The sequence below is a fragment of the Dermochelys coriacea genome, chromosome 5, assembly GCF_009764565.3.
Source record: "Dermochelys coriacea isolate rDerCor1 chromosome 5, rDerCor1.pri.v4, whole genome shotgun sequence".
Lineage (NCBI taxonomy): Eukaryota > Metazoa > Chordata > Testudines > Dermochelyidae > Dermochelys > Dermochelys coriacea.
In genome coordinates, this window is record NC_050072.1 from 58,774,585 (window position 1) to 58,787,297 (window position 12,713).

The 12,713-nt window shown below is 36.7% G+C and overlaps 1 protein-coding gene across 1 annotated transcript in view; it reads left to right on the top strand.

The window, feature by feature from the left end:
• Positions 1–968: 968 nt before the first annotated feature.
• LOC122460127 (adhesion G-protein coupled receptor V1-like) overlaps positions 969–12,713 on the top strand; it is a 60,728-nt gene continuing 48,983 nt past the window's right edge. The window contains exons 1-5 of the mRNA XM_043514161.1: positions 969–1,208; positions 4,234–4,383; positions 5,666–5,761; positions 7,480–7,584; positions 10,099–10,212. Coding sequence (XP_043370096.1) covers positions 1,026–1,208; positions 4,234–4,383; positions 5,666–5,761; positions 7,480–7,584; positions 10,099–10,212 — 648 coding nt within the window. The 5' untranslated portion in view covers positions 969–1,025. The remainder of the gene's footprint in view (positions 1,209–4,233; positions 4,384–5,665; positions 5,762–7,479; positions 7,585–10,098; positions 10,213–12,713) is intronic.

Below are 12,713 nucleotides of genomic sequence, written 5' to 3' on the forward strand. Positions count from 1 at the left end.
GTCAGCACATTCATTACTTAGAACATGTGTGAATTGCCATTTCACAAGAAAATCGTTGGTATGTTGTGGAGAGATATCTAAAAATAAAATTATAATACTGTTTTCATCAGCTGAAGGAACTCTATCTAAAGAAAATTGTCTCCATTGGGGACCAATCCTGCAACATGCGTTGTACCTCTGGAAAATGCTGAGCACTCTCAACTCCCATTGAATTCACTGGCACTTGAGGGATGCTCAACTTGCCACTGGACTTGGCCCTGAGTAAGGGGACTCAAATCCAGCTGAGTCTTAGATTGCTCTATCCTAAGAGAAAAGGATACATCGACATATTAAGGGAGAGTCCCAACCCTGAAGAGTTCACAGTCTCATTAAAACATGATGCCACAACTGGGTGTAATAAAAAAAAATCTGAAAGGAATCTGAGAGAGGCTGAGAGAAACAGTAATAAAAATATAGGTCAAATATATACACACTAAATAGTGTAGAGTATCAGAGATCCTGATGGCGAATTCAAAAATATACCATAGGAAGTAGAATTTAGCAGGCAGTGTTATTTGTACCTACAAAATATAGGCCCAGCCCTGCACCACTGAAATATATCATCCAGTTTGCTCAGAATTGTGGCCTGTGCATGTTTTGGGCTTGCTCTTTGCAGTCATTACTCAGGCAAAACTGATATTTGGAAGATTGAATAGAGATTGCAGGATTGGGCCCAAAGGATACAAGTAATTTTGTCAGAATCCGGCACGAGGTGAGTGGATCGGATGTGAATACAAAACTCTGCATTTGATAATTATGTGAATCTTACTGAAAATATGATCCTTAGGGTTTATATCATATTTCTCTCTGAAATGAGAAAATATCCAATTATTCATCAAATTATAATAAAATAAAACAAGTTTAATTAAAAAAAGAAATGAGTAGAATATGAAATGTTGGCTGTAAGTCAGTGATTTGTAGAAATTGTTTCCTATATACTAAATACATCAACTTCTTTTATTCTTAAACTCTTTTTTTTTATAGGTATGCCCTCTGCTTGTTTATTAGTTAACCTTCTTTTAGCATTATTCATCAGCTTCACATCTGGAGAAACAGAAGTAAAGTTTACTGGGCAAACAGAATTTGTAGTTCATGAAACTAGTACAACAGTTATACGTCTTGTTATTGAAAGGACAGGAGACCCAGCTAACATCACAGCAATTGTATCGGTAAGAAACTACCAGTTCCCCTCTTTTTAAATGAAATTTGGATATCTGTATGAAATATTGACTGCTGCTGATATGTTTTCTTTCTTTCTTTCTTTCTTTCTTTCTTTCTTTCTTTCTTTCTTTCTTTCTTTCTTTCTTAACTGGGTCACTGCAGTGACCTAGCTATACGCCAGGTACCCTTGAGGCTCACTGTGGGGACTGTTTTGAGTCAGAAATACCCAATTGCTACAAGCGAGGAAATTTCCATTGACTGTGCCAATAGAAATGTTTTCAGGCTACTGATAGCTACTCAGAAAGCCAACTACTATTCCTGGTGGAGCTCCGTGAGCTTATAGGGCAGTATGATTTGGATTCTAGCTGGTACTTGAAAGTCCACTCTCGAAGTGTGGGAGAAGAGAATTTTTCCTTCTCCAGTTTTTCTGGGCTGAGGGACAACAGCTGTACCTCTTTAGTAACTTCATTAATTAGGCATGTGGCTTTATTACTTCAAAAAAAGGCCAATTAAGGAAAGATAGAAAAGAGATTTGCCCATTCAGAAGGGAAACAGGAAGATCGATCCTGAGACGCACCTGCTATGTAGAAGTCAGGACACAATGATCTGAGAGATTAGATTGTGTTTACATTGTTTTCTTTATTTCTTAGCTACTGTTAATCACAGGCCTGATTCTGCTTCCCTTACTCACATTGAGAAGTACCATACTTTTTATATAGTCATATTGAAATCAATATGAGAATTTGCAGAGTAAGTTTCTACTCAACATGAGTGAGGGTGGTAGAATTCCCCAGATGAGGGAAGATGTGTGCACTGCGTCAGCTACTTTTTATTTTGTGTAGATCCAGAGAAATGTGCCATATTTGTATACGGTCACCAAACATTGTACTCTTCTGAGCTCAAAAATGGACGATGCATATTATTTGAGTTAAAAGGGTTAGAAATTGATGTTCCAGAGGACAGTGCACTGGGTATAAAATCTAGAGAAGGCATGAATGTCTTTGAAAACTGGTGCTCTTGTAAAACATGTAAGATGACAGATTCTTTAGTTTTTATATTGAAAGGGGCCAGGATGCTATTACAAATATTTTCACATTGTTTTAATAAAGCTTATACTTTAATATAGCTATTGTTAGTTTTATAGAAGTACTATATGGCTATTGTGGTTGTTCTGAGGAAGAGCATTGCACTTGTGGGGAGAGAGACTGGAATTTGGCACCCATAAGTTTCTGCTTTGGGTTTGGTCCTGTATAGATGACAAAATACAGAAGGAAAAGTTGAGTGAAAACCCTATGATTCCAATTAAACTGAATAAACATTTTTCATATAATTACTGCATCAATACCTTGGTATATATCCCTTGGCTAAAACAAGTGGAAAACAGTTTTGAAAAAACAGAAAACTAAGAGATTAGAAAATAAAACATAGCCCTATATATTGACAATGTACTAGTTAATTGCTTGACTTTATTGCATTTTAAATAAAAAGTTGAAGAAAGTTATTAAACGCTGTAAGTGTCAAGAGTGGTAATAGGCTTAATTTAGCATGTATATGGATTGTATGATATGCAGACATGCATCTTTGTGGCTTTAATATATATTAAGGAGCAACAGAATAGTGCAATAAATGTAAGAAGTGAACATTAAAAAATTCAGACTCTTTTTAAATTTTGAAAAAGTGCAACCATTCTATAAACTGGCTGAAAAACAGCCGATTAAAATAAGCAAAAAATGCTGCAATTTCAGAAAAGTGAAAATTTTGAACAACTCTTGTAGGAAGATGTGTGTGGTCTGTCCACACTAGAAATTTTTGGTCTTTTCAATAGTGCTTCAGGCAATACTCTTTCCAAAATTTTCTGATTGAACTTGGTTGCCTAAAGTTAGGCACCTAAATCCATAGTTAGGTACCTAACTTTAGGCAACCAAATTTGATAATGTTGGTCTTTGTGTACACATACCAAAATGCTTGAACTTTCTCACAAGCATTCTCAGCACTAATCTAATTTCACTGTTCCCATTCAACCCTTACAAACAGCTCCATCTGCCTTGTTCCGTTCAAACTTTCAATGCTAGTTTGGATGGTAACTTGAGGCATTGCAGCCACACTGGTTCAGTTGGCTTTCCCAGCTCAATGCTTCAATACACCTGCACACCTAGCCTGAATAGCTTTGATGGTTCAAAGCAATAGGTTTGTAATTTGTCAAATGACAATTCTGCTTTCAAGTGAGTCAATGGGAGATTTTTGGCATTGACTTCAGTGGGAGCAGGATTGGGCAGTGTGTGTTGCTCAGTGTTGACTGATCGCAATATAGCAAGAACATAATAATTTAAGAAATGTGTGTTTAAAGTAGGTTATGTTAAAATCTTTATTTATTCATAGCTAGAAAGTGTTGAAATGAATAATGTATAATAATTCTCATAACTGAAAATATATTATTATTCCACACAAATGGAATGACCAAAAGGCAGTCCCTATTTAGAAAAGCATTGATGTTACTCTAGTAGTGGGTGCCAGAGAGTATGGTCTGCTTCATCTGCCAGAATTCTCTGTGATGCATATAATCTTCATTACCTTGGAGAAAGAGAGAAGCAGAGGTTCCTTCTGGACCCATGACCATCACGTCACAATACAGAGCACTTAGCTGTTGCATCTATACTAGTATTTGTTATACTAATAATGTATAGTGTGCATGTTCTTGTAAATAGTATTTTAAAAATAGTGTTCCTATTTAAAATATGACACTGTGTTGCGCTATGTGCAAGATAGTCACATACTGGAATGGATTAAGGCTCCCTGATGAGATCATGACTAGCTGTGAATAAGTGACATACTTAGTTTCTTGGCATGGGTATAGGAAGTTGCTTACTATGTTGTTGTCCTGTGCCATCTGTCCAGAAACACTTGGACTGACGGTAGTGAAGATTGAGGGAGGAGTAATATATAGAAAACATCATATATAATATGTAAAGCAAAGTCAGAAGAAAATTATAGAAAGTGTGGAGTAGGTGATATTCATACGTGTATTTATTGTAGATTTACGGAGAAAACACTGGTGACTTTTTTGACACATATGCAGCAACGTACATACCCGATACAGAAACAAACAGAACTGTTTATATATCAGTCTGTGATGATGATCTTCCAGAGGCTGATGAGATGTTCATATTTTACTTGACATTACAGGTAAGTGCTAGTTTTTTTGTTCATCTGTTTCACTAGAAAAAAGACTTTGGCATATGTGGCTGCAGCTTACTTACTTACTTCAGTGGTGAATTTGGCTCCCCATGTCTAAAGCTTAAAGTTTGGACAGCAGGCAACCTGATAATCTTGTGCTACTTCTTAGCAGTTCCATGCAAGACATGAGTTTATTTACCATGCTTGAAACTTTCTGCAGAGGCAATATATTCATCTATGGAGACTTTAACAGGGACTGTTTCCAGTTCATTAAGAAGCAAAACTGAGGTTCTGAAGATAATCTTTTCCTTTCTTCCTTGTCCTACCCAGAAAGACATTGCTTCAAGGGGAAGGGTGAAAAGTAGTAGGGAAACAGGATGATCCTCATTGCTTCAGAAAAAAGACCTCCCTGGAAAAATATACCTTGAACAGCATGTAGGTAGATCAGTGTATATTGTTAATCCATGTCAGAATGAGGCAACTATTGGAGAAGCTTGTTTTCTCCCTTTTTTTGAAAGTTAACAGTCCATGGTAAAGTTTAAAGTCACTGCAATAAAAGTGAATCTTCATTTTACCCCTCTGTTTCATAGTTAGCACAAATGATTGATGGTAAATGTAAATATACATTTCCCCCTCCTTTCCCTTTCCTTCTTCCCTTCCTCTGCCCATCAGTATTTAACTCAGAAATATAAATATAATAGAAAAGTCATAAACTGATCTTACCCATATATATATATATATATATATATATATATATATATATATGGGTAAGATCAGTTTATATATATATATATGGTAAACTGCTGTAAACAATCTGCTCATGACCTGTAGATTCATATAAAACTTAGCTCCAAAATTTCAGCCTATACAGAATGCTAAAAAAAAAGCTCTTTAGTTTCTAGCATGACTGCATGCTTCATATCTAATTCCTTATTCCTATGGTATCATTAATAGATTGTCAGACTATGATTAATGTCTTCAAAGTTTCTTTTGAGCATTTTATTGTTTAACCAGACTCAGACTCTATAGAATGTGTTTTCCATAAGCAGTAAGAGTGATTTTTGTGCATTCTGTTGACTTGAATATCTTTTTCTTGGAACTTGTAACCAGATACAAAAATACAATGAATCAACCAAAAAAATAAAAAAGCTCCAACAACAACAAAAGGAAAGACATACTCACACTTTGAATGAAAACATATTTATTTAAAAACAAGTTCTTACTGAAAAACTGCATTTTTTTAAACTGTCTGAATCACTGGTTTACTTATCATATGTCTTGTTAATTTTAGAAACCATCTGCAGGAATAAAGCTTGGGTCACCAAGGTCTGTCACTGTAACAATCTTATCAAATGACAATGCCTTTGGAATTATTTCCTTCAATATGGTATGTTTTTACATTCTATACCTTAATCATTTTAAATAGTGTAAAGGAGTGATTTTCCAAAGGTACCAAAGGGCATTTATGCCCCTAATTTCCTTAGAAGATTGTGTCAGTTGGGCACCTAACTCCCATTTGTGACTTGAAATCAGCCCAGTTACAGATTTCTGTAATATGGTTAAATATATATGACTGAAATGCTACTGTACACTATCAGACATGCTTTCATTGGGCTGCTCTCACACTGGGCAAGCTTGTGTGCTAGTCTTCCTAGAAATGCAGCATAGAACTTGCAGCCCAGGGGAAGGTGGGCCTTGGTGGTTTTAAGCAAATCAGGAACTCCATACAAAAGTTTAAAGAACTGTAGATTAGTACTTCTAGCGGAATTCACTTTATTTAGTGGTTTCATCAATTTGCAAGTGAAATGAGTCAGTGTTCTCCTTGTGCAAGTTGGTAATATACTGTATTAACTCTGGGACCAATTTTACTCCCATTGAAGTCAGTAACAGAGCTCCCATTTATTTCACTGGGTGCAGCTTAAGACCCTGTCTCCTTCAAAGCAATAACATGATGTGTAATGTTGCTACGTGCATTTTAGAGAACACAGTTCACTGTTGGTGTGAAATTAAGTTGAGGACTACTCTATTGTCTTACATGGATATACACTCACTTATGCCATTGGTGAATTTGGCCAAGAGATATTGTGGATATCTGAAAATATTGTGGTCCTTACTAATCCGTTATCAGTATTTTTATACTTGCATCTCAGAATCCCACACAGGCACCAGCATGTTATAAATTAGTCAGTACTTCTGGAATACAGTGCTTGGAGTGCCCTTCGCAGTGCTTCAGACAGAGTGTTACATGCTGCATTGTGGAGATAAGATGGGGCTGAACGGCAGTTGGAGCCCCTTAAAGAATTCTAGCTGACTCAGCTAGAATTCCTCATAGTGTTCTAGAGGGACTCCACCACCTATTAAAACTTGCAATGCATGCTTCTCCCTGCAATGCTAAGCTAGTTCTGTTGGCTTGTGTTGTGGTGGGGGTTGGACCATGGCCATGCTAGCTCTCCAGTCCATTAGTAGTGGGCAGTTCCATGCCTATGCTCTCCATCTTGAATGTGGCTGGCCCTTGTACAAGGAGGCCCTTTACTAATAAGGCACAAGAACCTTAGAAATAGCCCAAACTTGTTTTCTGGGTGAATTAAACTTTATTGACTGAACAAGTCTTTGTAGCTAAAATAGATTTAAAAACTCATATTTGTAAAATAATATAATTGGACTACTTATGAAAATCAGTATCATGATATATATTATGTCCTGTAATTTTAAAATCAGTGTAAATATCTAACTATCTAATACATTATTTTAGAAGGGAGAAAATCTGTTTTTAATTGGCTTAGGAACTTCTATAAATATTAATGATACAAGCCATGTAGCTTGTATATGGTAGCAATGTTTGTTTATAGAAAAAAGGGGGGGAAAAGGAAAAAGAAAAAAGCACTCAAGTAACCACTGCTAATATTTTTATCTGAAGTCTTTCAAGCTTTTTATTAGTTGAACTAATTGGTTGCTAGGAAATGTCATACCATTATATGGTCTGGTTTACAGATTGGATTAATTTGTTTGTGGGACTTTGGTATTTCTATGGTAACAGTTTTTTCTTCTCTCTCTGTTGAGATATTTGATCAATGCCTGATTGCCTGTCCCTTCTCTTCCCATTAGTCTGCATTAATCACAGTGAATGAGCCCACAGGTAGAAATGAATTTGTGCCTCTGACTCTAATTAGGGAGAAGGGAACCTATGGGACTGTGACTGTGACTTTTGAGGTAAGTTTGTTGAAACAACTTCACACCTCAGCATACCTTTTTAGAACTGCATGGTTAGAATCATAGTCCTGCTATATATGTTTGAATGTAAACAAAGGATTAATTGCTGCTGTCTAAATTTTGTTAAACAGTGCTTTACTTGCCACTTGAAAAACATTGTAGTTAGATAAGACAGTTATAATCTGAGGGACAATTGTTGGGAGACACTAGAAAACAGTAGATATTCTTTATAATTTGTTATATTTAATATTTAATCTCGGTAAATAATGATACAATATTTGCATTTCAATTACAAGATTTGAAAAAAAAACCTTAGGAAGATAAACAATGTTATGTTAACTTGCACCACTGGAAAATAAGTCAGCAAGAACTAAAAATTGTTTAATAAAAGGTTTTTAAAAAATAGAAAGGGTAAGTTTCCTTGGAGATGGGTCAAAAGAAGTTCTGAAGTGATATTTACAAATAAATGTTACAGTAGAACTTCACCATTTGACCTAACTTTTGAACACTTTAAAATGTTGGCTCAGGGTTTTCTGAAAATCTGGCACCTTTAAGATATCTCAAGCTTGGTACCCAAGAAGAGAGGCACGCAAAATCATTAGTTACTTTAGATTATTTAGGCCATACTGTACCTTGGATGATATTCAAATCTAGCAACATTTGAAATGTTGAATATCTCATTTAATTTTTCTTATCCACCTAAGTTTCAATTGTATACTCTAGATTCTGCATGTCATATATAGTAAAACTTCTTTTATGTGGATCTCTGGATCAGTTTCGCTTGTCTATGGGAAAGCATAATTATCAAAACATAGGACTGGAAGGGATCTTGAGAGGTCTTCTGGTCCAGTCCCCAGTACTCAAGGCAAGAGTGTTAGCTAGATTAGTGAGTCTCAAAGCCGGTTTGCCGCTTGTTCAGGGAAAGCCCCGGCGGGCCGTACTGGTTTCTTTACCTGCTGCGTCCACCGATCGTGGCTCCCACTGGCCGTGGTTCTCCGCTCCAGGGCAATGGGGGCTGCGGGAAGCGGCACGGGCCAAGGGACGTGCTGGCTGCCTTTCCCGCAGCCCCCTTGGCCTGGAGCGGTGAACCGCAGCCAGTGGGAGCCGCGATTGGCTGAACCTGCGGACATGACAGGTAAACAAACTGGTCCGGTCTGCCAGGGACTTTCTTTGAACAAGCGGTGGACCGGCTTTGAGAACCACTGAACTAGACCATCCCTGACAGGTGATCGGAGGTTTTTAAGAGCATGCTAGACAATGATGGAGATTCCACAACCACCCTAGGCAATTTATTCCAGTGCTTAACTACCATGAGAGTTAGGAAATTTTTCCTAATGTCCAACCTAAACCTCCCTTGCTGCAATTTAAGCCCATTGCCTCAGAGGTTAACGAGAATATTTTTTCTCCCTCCTCCTTTTAACAACCTTTTATGTATTTGAAAACTGTTATCATGTTCCCCCTCAGTCTTCTTTTCTCCAGACTAAACGAACCCAAGTTTTCTAGATTAAAGATTTTCTAGTCTAGTCTTTTTTAATCATTTTTGTTGCTCTACTCTGGACTCACTCCAATTTGTCCACATCTTTTCCTGACATGTGAAGCCCAAAACTGGACATAATACCCACCAAGGGTTTGATCCCTCACTCATTAAAATCAATGGAAAGAGTCCTATGGCCTTCGAAGGGCTTTGATTATGACCCCAACTGAGCTGTTGTAATTTTATATTCTATATTTAATATGTAAGTACAGTGTATTATGTGTTTTTATGCAATTTATTATTTATGTATTAGTGTCAAAGAAATTTTGCCCTCTATAGAATCAGTCGATATTATCACACAGTATATAGTACAAGTACTTATGAAGTATCTGCTATGTAAAAATTCTCATCCTGCCCTAAGTAGCCTGTTGTTTGATTAGATTTCATTTGTAACTTCATTATAACTGCATAAAAATAAATAACTTCAATGTCACAAACCAGAAAAAAATGCCACAAAAGCAATTCCCACTAGAATTCTATCTCAGAATTTAGTTCCATCCAGATAATTATGCATAATAAATTATAGTCCCCATTCTTTTAGCTATTCAAGAGAACCAGTTATGAATCAGTGGACACTAAAGAGCTCTCATGGGCCCGTACTGAAGCAAATTTCTTCTAGTTATTCTTTTGGCCATCCATCCCTCCACCATGATTACTCTGATTTGTCCCATTAGACATTCAGCTAGATAGGCACATTTACCCAAAATAGCTCTTTTGTTGCAACTATTGCAACATGGCTTGTGAAATCAAAATTTCCTCTGCTATACCTAATATTTAGAGTTGTGAGGTAGGAGACCATTGAATATTCAATGAATCTTTGTGTATCCCACAAAGCTTATTTCAAATATCAGACACAACCATATTAGACTTATTAGATACATTACATTACATATTAGACTTGTGTTCCTGTTTATCTGAAGTTACGTAAGTCTTGAAAATGTCTTGTATATTTGTTGATCAGAAAAATGAATTTTTTGCAGGTAGAAGGTGGCCCAAACCCAGCTGAAGAAGACTTGAGCCCAGCTAAGGGCAATATTACCTTTCCTCCTGGGAGAGCAGTGCTGATTTATAAATTAACAGTGCTCGATGACCAGGTAGGAACAAGTTGGATTCATTTTAGAAGGTTTTGATATGCAGAAGGTGAAGTTGTATGCATCATGGCTTTCAATAATGAATGCACAAAACTGCTTAGCTTAGCTAAGGCTTTGATATGGTTCTGCTCAGAAAAGTGACTTTGTAAATACCAGCATTTCAGGATTCCACATTTGTTGTTTCTACCTACTTGTCTGGCACCTCATCTCAGTAGCAACTGGGCATTTAATGAATTTAACTGCACAACACTCCTGTGAGACTTAGATTGTAAGTTTTTTGAGGTGGAGATCCTCTTTTTGTTTTGTGTACAGCATGCAGCACAGTGGGGTCCCAGTCCATGAATTTGTACAACTAAAATACAAATAAAATAAATACATATTTTATATATAAAATACAAATTTTCCAGTTTGTTTTTTCTCCTCTTTTTTTCCCCTTCCTTTTCTTTCCCTTTTTCAATGGCAGAATGAAAAAGGTGTTAGGAGTATGTCCAGTGTCTTTCAGAGCAGAGCGCGTTAGAGAGAATGGGATTGGGCCAGGAAGAAAGGGTTGGAAGCAGTCCAGAGTCAGCTTCACCAGATACACAGTGAGGAGCACGTGGCTCTCCTTTGTCTTATGCAACTCTGTTTTAAAGTTCCTATAAAGCCTTACTTCTAACTATCCAGACTATGCCTCCTTATCGGTCCATAAGACAATTCGAAAGGAAGAAGCATAGGTGAGGGACTGGAAAAAAGGCAGATAAAGCGGGGAGAAAACAAAAACTGAATAACTTAAAAATATTCAATAAATTCACACAAAAAAATGAATAAATAAGAAACCTGTGAAACAAAAATTGTTTAGAATTTTTTTTCAAAAACTCTACCATTTTCAACCAACTCTAATGATATTTATAGTATCAGAAAAGTTTCCTCCAGACTGGTATGTCTGAGATGCAGAAACATCTCCTCCAGATAAAAATTAATATTTCTGTAGTCTGTAATACCAACGTGGAACTGTTGGGTTCTGCCTAATAATCCTTTGTGGAGATAATGAAGATATGATTATTTAGAGATGTGTTCTCAGAACTCTATGACTGAAACCTATGGTGTTGCTGATAAGGTTGCACAGATGTAAATGAGGGCTTATTCTGGCCTGCAGAAATCTCACTTATGATGATGCTGATGATGGAAAGAACCCAATTTTACTATGAGAACCTACACTGAATGTGCAGGACTGGCAGTTAGGAAAGAGATCTTCATATTGTAAATTGAGCAGTATCTTTTATATGGATATCAATGAGAAACCACAGACATGGGCCTCCAAAAATTTTAAAATATTTTTTCAATGTAGAACTATACTTTAATATGTCTTTGTTATTCTACTGACAAAAATCTTCTTTATTATTGAGTGGTATGGGAGTTTATCTGGGGAAAATAATAGACAAGCAGGTCTGAGAAAACTTTGTGCCAAATTCTTTGGTGAAGTTTGATTGATGCTTTTGTCTGCCAGTCATGATCCAACTAACTGACCCAACAGCTCCGAGTTGCAGAAACACCTTTTAGAGTTAAAAAGTCGTATATATTTTGACTGTCTTTTAAATGGCTTTGCAGGAGAGTATGATCACGGGTGGGCTAAAAGAAACAAAAATGAATAAACTAATATCCATGTTGGTCAGACAGAATAACTGTTGTACCTCAGTATGGGAGAGCCGTGACTTAGATCTTTCAGATTCCAGGTTTGAAAAAGACTGTATCAGTCAACAACACTATGCAAGTTTTAGTGCCACAAGCCAAACAAGAAGTGAAATTGGCACTGGCTTTAAAGACAGCTGCACGCTCACTCCCATAGTCCTAGAAAAGGATCCAAGGGAAGCCAATTAGCAAATGTTTATGAAAGAGGAGAAATACTGGACAGCAGGGAATTAGAACCTTTTTAAAGAGCTGAAGGCAATAACAGTGCTTAGAAAGGATTTGTTCACTTTATAACTGAATATTTACCATCAGCAATAACTGTAATTAATTTTGCACTGGGATTTCTTTCAGAAGTAAATACTACTTTATTGTGAGTGTCAGAAACAAGGAACAGATACAGGACCCAATTCTTTCCTCACCTACATTCCATTCCCATTGGCTTCACTGGGAATTGTGTAGGTCCATGTGAGAGCAGAATGTGTGCAGTTTCTTTCATCTAGTCCTATATGAATGGTGAGAGACTGAACAAGGTCATGTCCATTTACTGTGCTCATAGGGCCATATCTCAGGCACTCTGGTATAAACCACCAGTGAAGTCAGTAGGGTTACTCAGGATTTAAACCTGGATAACTGAGAGCAGAGATTATCTCATAGAGAAGCAGTTTGTAAAATGCTCCAAGCAGCAGATAGTGATGATCCCATGATGCAAAGTTTCAGTCTCCTAAAAATCTGGAAGTGGTGAGAGCCAGTGTTTTGGTTCAGACCCATCTTTAGTTTCATTATATCTGTGTTTTATTCATATTTCTAAAGTACAGCAATATGTTCTGAAAAATGGA